Source organism: Terrapene carolina, unplaced genomic scaffold, assembly GCF_002925995.2.
Source record: "Terrapene carolina triunguis isolate 2854851 unplaced genomic scaffold, T_m_triunguis-2.0 Scaffold90, whole genome shotgun sequence".
NCBI classification, from domain to species: Eukaryota; Metazoa; Chordata; order Testudines; family Emydidae; genus Terrapene; species Terrapene triunguis.
Genome location: NW_020664441.1, coordinates 2187297 through 2195689, shown reverse-complemented (window position 1 = coordinate 2195689; position 8393 = coordinate 2187297). Strand labels below are relative to the sequence as shown.

General features: G+C 49.9%; 1 protein-coding gene across 1 annotated transcript in view; it reads left to right on the top strand.

The window, feature by feature from the left end:
* Nucleotides 1-518, top strand: part of CD6 (CD6 molecule) — an 11437-nt gene extending 10919 nt beyond the window's left edge. Inside the window, exon 12 of the mRNA XM_026650517.1 lies at nucleotides 421-518. Within this exon, the coding sequence (XP_026506302.1) occupies nucleotides 421-518 (98 nt within the window). The remainder of the gene's footprint in view (nucleotides 1-420) is intronic.
* Nucleotides 519-8393: the final 7875 nt, after the last annotated feature.

The following is an 8393-nucleotide window of genomic DNA, read 5'->3' as shown; positions in this document are numbered from 1 at the left end:
GGAGGGATGAGAGGTGGCTGTGGGGAGGGATGGAAGGATGAGAGGTGGCTGTGGGTGTGGAGGGAGGGAGGGAGAGGTGGCTTTGGGGAGGCAGGGAGGGAGGGAAGGAGGGATGAGAGGTGGCTGTGGGGATGCAGGGATGGAGGGATGAGAGGCGGCTGTGGGGTTGGAGGGAGGGAGGGATGAGAGGTGGCTGTGGGGATGGAGGGAGGGAGGGATGAGAGGTGGCTGTGGGGAGGGAGGGAAGGAGGGTTGAGAGGTGGCTGTGGGGATGGAAGGAGGGAGGGAGGGAGGGAGAGGTGGCTGTGGGAATGGAGGAAGGGATGAGAGGTGGCTGTGGAAGGAGGGAGGGAGAAGTGGCTGTGGGGATGGAAGGAGGCAGGGATGAACTACGGGAGTTGACGGGATCTGTTATTTCAGAGTGGCCAGCTCTCTCCCAGCCGTTGGGGAGCTGTGAGCCTGGGAGCAACGACTCGGAGGGCAGCGATTACGATGATGTCCAAGGCCTGGCGTACTAGGAAAGGGACATCACTGCAAGTCTGTGCCTCCAGCCCTCCCTCCTGCCTTCAATACAGTGACAGCAAATCAGTGGGTGATAACTGAACCTCACGTCCCTGCACTGAATGTGTTTGATTAGCACAAGGTCAGGCTTGGGGGGGAAGGTTTGTCAGCGGGTCCCAGAACCAGCCCTGGACTGACCAGCATTTCCCAGTGCAGACCCTGTGGCTCCAGAAGGGGCTACACTCCTCTACCAACTGACAGCTCTGACCCTGAGAAATCCACGGAGTCCTTCCAAGAACATCCCCTTCCCAGCCCACGTTCTCTGCTGATGCCCAGCTAGCCCTGACTACTCAGGCCCATAAGTGAACCCCCGGTGTCTGGGGGGTGTCCGGGACTCCATCCTCAGTGCTCAGGACACAGGCCAAGCTCTCCAGGATGGCTGCCAGGGTCATGGGCTCTATTCCCAGCCAGGAAAGGTGCTTGGACACATGGTGATGGGCGCAGCACAGAGACCTAGCTGGAGCCCTAGGGATGGTAAGCTGGAGGTCAGAAGTCCTAGGGGAGCAGCCAGACTGCTTGGCTCCTTTTCGGACAGTGACTTATGGGGCTGGGTTCAATCCTCGGTATGTAGATTCCCCATGGCAATAACCAGTCCCCAGTGATTAGCCTGCAGACAGGAACTGGGGTGCTCAGATTCAATGCACAGGGGGTAGCTCCTCCCCCAGGCCTCTGGCTTCATCTCCACTGGGCAGAAGCAGCTAGGAGGGGATTTTCCATAGCTGGGTTCCAGCAATGACTCTTTCCTGTCGGGGGAGTCTGTACATCACAGGCCAAGCAGACTATGAGATCCAAGCCCCTGGCTTTGAGGGGAAGCACTGTGGTTGAGGCAGTGCCTGACACTCAGGAAAGCTGGGTTGCATCCCTGGCCTTGCTGCTACCTCGCTGTTGGAGTGTGGCCAAGTCACCTCCCCCGTCCCTCAGTTTCCCTGTTGGAGATGGGGATCATGGTGCCCCGTGCGAGTCTGCATTAAAGGAACGGCATTGAGATCCTGAGATAGAAGGTGCTGTCAATGGGCAAAATATCCTCTGAAGAACTGTGGGTGATGGATGAGGCCATGGAGGATGGTTCTTCCCTCTCCCCTAAGCAAGGGGCTGCTGGCAGTGCCAGCGGATTCACAGCTACTGCCCATGCTGTACCCGCCTCCAAAGCTGTCACTGGAGAGAAGAGGCTGGCTCCAACCTTCTATGGAGGGCTAAGGCTTTTAGGGATTTTTTTTTCCCTTGGAAAGTGTAGGTGAAAATGGAAAAAAAAAAATTTTCATTGACATTTTTCCCTGAGATCTTCCTAGGTTTTCATTGAACAGAATCATTATCTTTCCCCGCATAAAACCCCAAACCTTTCAACAGAACCGGCCTCTGCTGGGGGAAAGCCCTTTTTGCACCAAAAGAAACGTGTTGACAGGAGAATTCTGAGCAGCTGTAAGAGTGAAAATGAGAGGCTCTGGGTTGCTTTCACTGGGGAACCCCGAGCGGCCGGAACTGTAAAGTTTCCCTGCCGTCACTTGTTGATCCTCCCCGCGGCCCTGCCAGGTGGCTGAGGATTACGATCTCCATTCTACACGGGGGGAAAGCAAGGCACGGCTAGATGAAATGACTTGATCAAGGCCATCCAACGAGTCAGTTGCAGCTCCTAGCCCTATGCTTGTTCCTCCAGCCCCCTGGGACACTGCTTCTGTGGTTTGCTCAGGGAGCATTTTATTTAGCTAACAATTTCCTGCAACGTGGACCTGGGACCCTGAATTGGAACCTTCCCCTCCAGGCCTGGAGTGGGGGCGGGGTGAGGGGAGAGGAGAGGAGAGCTGCATGGAAGGATGGCAATAATGAATGTATCTTCCAGGATCTGGGAGCACAAGCACTGTGTAAATAGTGGAGCAGCATGTGGCTGCCGCGTACGGCCGCTCCCTTGCTCTCCCGTGCGGCAGCACCATTGCAAGGCATGTTGTGAGATTAAAAGGCTTTGACTAGAGGGGCTGGAAGGAGAATCTTTTTATTTAAGCTTTTAAGAATGGTGGCTGTGGGGTCAGAGTAAAATTCCAGGACAGATCCCAGCTGGTGTAAACCGGTGTCTCTCCATTGGAATCCATGGGGCCAGATCCCACATGGGCAGTGTTAATTGCCATCAGTGGAGGATCTGGCCCTTAGTGTGTTTGTGAGAGAGCGAAGCCTAATTTGTAGCCAGGCTGCCTGTCAGCCTGTGATACCCTAGGGGCCTCACCATGCACAAGGCCCTGGAGCTCCTCCCAGATTCACTCTGGGTCAGACCCCTGGGCCTGTGTCACCTTTGCGTTGGGTTGTCAGATCATTACACCAGGGATTGGGGTCACAGAATGTAACTGTAACAATGCTGGTTCTGGCGGGACCCAACTGAGAGCATCAATTCAGGACAAATTGCTTAAAGCAGGGCAGTTACAGCCCAAGGCTGGGGTTTCTGTGCACACCAAGGCAAACCAAACCAGCCAAAGAGAGAAGACTTTGGTTTTATCCCACTGGCTAACCACAAGTCACACAATCAATTCCCTTAGACACTCCAGTTTCCCAGTATCACCACCAGTGCCACTCGTTATAGGGACAACTGGTTATGAAAACCAATGTCCCAGTAAAAGAAAAAAGGTTCTCTCGATCCCAAAGGACCAAGCCCCAGACCCAGGTCAATATACAAATCAGTTCTTACCCACAAATCACACTGTTGCCAATCCTTTAGAATCTAAAATCTAAAGGTTTATTCATAAAAGGAAAAAGATAGAGATGAGAGCTAGAATTGGTTAAATGGAATCAATTACATACAGTAATGGCAAAGTCTTGGTTTAGGCTTGTAGCAGTGATGGAATAAACTGCAGGCTCAAATCAAGTCTCTGGAGTACATCCACAGCTGGGATGGGTCATCAGTCCTTTGTGTAGAGCTTCCGTTTGTAGCAAAATCCCTCCAGAGGTAAGAAGCAGGATTGAAGACAAGATGGAGATGAGGCATCAGCCTTTTATATTCTTTTCCAGGTGTAAGAAAACCTCTTTGTTCTTACTGTGGAAAATTACAGCAAAAAGGAGTTTGGAGTCACATGGGCAAGTCCCTGCATACTTTGCTGAGTCACAAGGTGTATCTGCCTTCTCTCAATGGGTCAATTGTATAGCTGATGGTCCTTAATAGGCCATCAAGCAGGCTAGGCAGAGCTGACACCAACTTGTCTGGGGTGTCACCCAGAAGCATAGCTTAAATTCCAAATACAGACAATATAGAGCCAATATTCATAACTTCAACTACAAAAATGATACACACATATAGACAGCATAATCATACCCAGAAACCATAACCTCTCCATAGACCCCTTACACGACAACCTTTATACAGTATTTGCTGCAAATATATAACAGTGGTCGCAACAGTGATCTATACGGTTACATATTATGTCAATAATGTCACACCCTCATTCCTGAGCTGCGCCGTATCTGAGCAGGACTGGGCCCAGGTAAGCTCTGCCTCAGGGAAGATGCTCTTGTTTGCCATCCAATCCTCTGGGCTAACTCCACTTCCCATTGGGAACAGGGCTTGATCCATAAAAATAGCTTGTAGGCGGTAACAGAAAGGAGGTACTGTTACCCTGAAAGAGGCCCTTCAGCTCACCCAAGCACTAATTCCCTTACCACCCCCTGCCTGACAGCGAATCCAGCAGTGACTGATACCAACAAGGTCATTCTGAAGTGAATCGGTTAATACTGAGCTTGGAATAAACACCAGAGCCCACAGCTTCTCTCTGCTAATGGAGGCCAAGGCGGTCCCACTAGTGCCGCCAACTCCCAGGACTTCAGCCTCAGTCTCACAATATGTGGGGTCAGGAGCGCCGCCAGCTTTTCTGCCGCCCTAGGTGGCGGAAGGTCCCGCCCCGAAATGCTAACGCCCCCCCCCTCCCCAGAGGCGGCGGAAGGTCCCGCCGCCGAAATACCGCTGCGGTCACCGCCCCTCAAATCGTACTGCCCTAGGCGACCGCCTAAGTCGCCTAATGGGTTGCGCCGGCCCTGTGTGGGGTTTTCCTCCAAGCTCCTGGTCTCATGTGATTTTGGGGAGCATCTCAGCTTTTCTTTACAAATAAAAGTAGGTCTCTGGCCCTCATGGGTGTGGGGAAAACCTTAGAGGAATCCCAAAGGCTCAGAAAGCAGAAGGCAAAGAAAAAGAAGCCAACATTTAATAGATTAGCTTAAAAATCATGAGATCTAAAAAGAAAATCTTGTGATTATTTTTGGAGCCTGCCTCATGATGTGCTGAACACTTGGGGTTGGCCATGCTATCTCTGCCAGAGGGAGATCTCGGCTTATCAAAGTTAAGGATTAAATAGTCCTGCTCATCATTATACACATTGTAGGGATATCCACTGGAGAACAGCTACCAGCTGTTACTTAGAGGTGGCCAGATGCCAGCTCAGGTAATTGCAGCTCGGCCTTGTTAATTTCTCCCCAGTGGTTTGAGCTACAGCAGTTGAACTCCTCCTGGGTGTATAGCCAACTCTCCCTGGAGAGAGAGAGAGAAAGAAAGAGGCCAAATGTTCAAGTCCTTTCCTAAACTCTCTGATTTGATCTACTGCTTTAGCATCCTCAGGGAAGAATGATCCCTTCACAGGCAATATCCAAGCTACCAGATGTGCAGCTTTAGAGATCTGCTAGAACGGGGAAAGTTTGCAAGCAAGATACAAACCCAGTTTGCAGAGCTCACTCCCATCTCCCTTCCTCTCAGTGTTGAGTCTCTGCAAAATAAATGTAAGAAGAGACTTCACCTCAGGTATAAATGATATGTGGCATGGGGACCCAGAGAAAGGGGCTTTAACAAACATGGGCTATCCTGCCACATGGGGCGTAGATCTCGTCAATATGAACGTGCCGTTTTTATATCATCGCTTTACAACAGAACTGCATGTCAAGTCACCTAGCAGAGAAAGCCCAGGCTCCAGGGGAGTGTCCACGTGGGGCCAGACTGATATCGTACAGTACATCTCTTGCTTGTAGGACTTATGCTGAATGTCAGCCGAAGGGGCTGTCCACGAGTTGAGTATGTTCAGCTGATGTGTGGGCAGGATCTGAATCTCTCCTATTCAGAATGAAGTACAACGATGTGTGTGCAACAATGCACCACACAACTAGAATTGCATGTGGGTTTTTTTCCAGTTTTTTTTTTCTGCCAAAACATGCATTTTTCAGGGTCCAAAGCTATTCTTCAAATTCAACGGAGAGTTTCGACTGGGGAATTTTTTTTTGAATGCGTTGAAATGTTTTGTTTCACTCTTTTTGTGTTGAAACGGCATTTCCAGTGTACAGTCAGACAGTTTAAAAAAATAAAACTCAAAAAGGCTGACAAACATCTTGTGATATGGGTAGTGGGGCCTAGGGGTTGCTCCACCCCCATGATAGGGAGTGGCCCTTTAAGATTTTCGGAGGTCTAAGGCAGACAAGGACCTAAGAGATAGTGATAGAGAGAAAGTAGTGTTTGGAAGGCAGGGTTGCCGCCTCTGAGGCACAGAAAAACTGGCCACTGGCTCTGCCCCACTTCCCCAGCCTGACCTCTCAGGCTCTACTCCCCAGCAGTCTGACCATTCTGGCCCATGAACCCCTACACCCATCCCCTCCCAAGAGCCTCAGTCCTTGAGGGAGCCCCCCTACCATCCCTTCTCAGGAGCCCCTGTGTTCTACAACACTCTCCGCCAGCAGGGAGAGTCTTACCCTCTGGGTCCCATTTCCCAACCAGTCCCCAATGCCGAGAGGCCTGGCATGCTGCACACTCGCAGAATGAGACCCAGGTGCTGGCTGGGCCAGGGCATGCCCCAGCCGTGACATGCGCAGCCAATAGTTAAGACCACTGAGCACACGCCCACATGCACGCAGCAAGAAAACCAGCGCATTAGATCTTTTGACCAGTGTGACATACCAGGATACAATCCAGACTAATAAGTAGCGGTGTTACCCCTGCCCTCTAGCCTGGGGTTACAATGCTTTGCTGCGGTAGCCTCCATCTTGGACTGCTCACAAACAGCCTCCCTCATGCAAGTCACTTCCAGCTATGGCTGTGTGTATGCTGCAGCCAGCCAGTCACACCTTAGCTCTTACCAGCCTGGGTTATACTGCAGGACGACCCCCAACTCATTCACAGTCTTAGATTTCCCCCCCCAGTTATATGTCCTGTACTGCCCAACCCTCTCCTGGACAATACAGTTTATATAAGGTTCATTATTGCTTTAATAGAAATAATATGCACACATCTTGTTACACCAAATGGAGTTTCCCAAACACTTCAATTTAAACACACTGGATTAGATAAAACAATAAAACAAGTTTATTAATTACAAAGAGAGATTTTGTGAATACAAGTAATGAGACATAAAAGTCAGAAATGGTTACAAGAAAAATAAAGATGAAATGCAACTAGTGCTTAACGCAACAAATTATGTTAAATTCAAAGTAAAATTTTCTCACCTCATGCTCTCAGCTGTCTTACTGACCAAACTTCTTAGGAACTTCTCAGGACCCCTTCCCCAGTTCAATGGCTGCTTTCTTTGTCACTTCTGGTACCATGAATGCAATGGGCAGGAAGAGAGATGGGGGATGTCTTGGGGTGTTTGTCCCTCCTTTTTATAGTGTCTGTCCTGCTTTTAAAAAACATTTCCAGCTGAGCTTCAGGAGACAACGAGTCTATAGGGAAGGATGATCCCTGCTGCTTTTCCTCACCTGTTGGAGCGTCTTGTTTCCCTTCCTGCTTGATTATTCTTGTTACTGCTTAAATACAAATTAAGCAGAGCACACTGTTTGAGACAGGCTTGTTTGCCAACCTCAGTTTGGAACATGTGTTAAGAGCATCATAGAGAGGAATACTATAACTTCATGTACAATGTTGCCCCACACATTTTATGAGGACAATAATGACCAGCAAATTATGAGTTTTCAAATGATACCTCATAAGGCATACTTTGTACGAATATTGTTACAATAGTGTGTAGGGTGGGACACAGGGATACATTCTGTCACAACCAGAAACCATCAAGGCAGTAGAAAAAACAGCCAGGCTGGTCAAAAACTGGCCAAATAGCACCCCTTTTAGCAGGAAATCCTGTTACTGTTTCTTTAAGGGTCCAGGACCTTTCAGAGTAGGCGGGGCATAGCACCCCTCTCTCCCAGCCAATTGGAATGAGCTTTGGGAAGGGGACCAATATGTATGCTGCCTCTTCTCTTATACAGCAGGGGAGACACTGGTAGGAGAGGGGTGATGTGCTGGATCTCACAAGCCTGAAGGGGAAAGGGCTGACGGAAGGGCCAGCTGGAGGAGAAGCTGGCTGAGGGCCTGCACTTGACCTCAGTGAGAACCCAGCTCTAGCACGAAGGCTGGAGGAGCTCTGAGCTAAGGAGAGAGCTAATAACTGCCTGAAGTGCAGCCCAGTCACCAGAGAGGTGGACTTGAGGATGCTCCTCAGCAGCTGGCTGGGAAGAAGCTGTGTGAGGAGACAGCTCCAGGGCAGGAGCTGTGGAGCCTGCTGCCTGTGAGAGATGCTGACAACCAGGGAGACGGTAAGAGCACAATACTGATAGTAATCTATTATCACATTTACACATCAAAACATAGACAAAGTCCAACAAAAACAACAACATTCAGCAGGTAGAATTATGGGTAAGCTGATATCATTGATGCAAATTAAGCTTGGCAGGGCTGGATTCCCCCTCCTCTCTGCCCCCCGCCCCAGAGGAAGCAGTGAGTTGCTTGTAAACATTCACACTCTGATTTCCTTGCGGCAGGCATTTTCTTTGAGCTCAGCCCAAAGGTTGATATTTCTGGAAAGCTATTGGAAAAATTGGTGTGCTGTCAT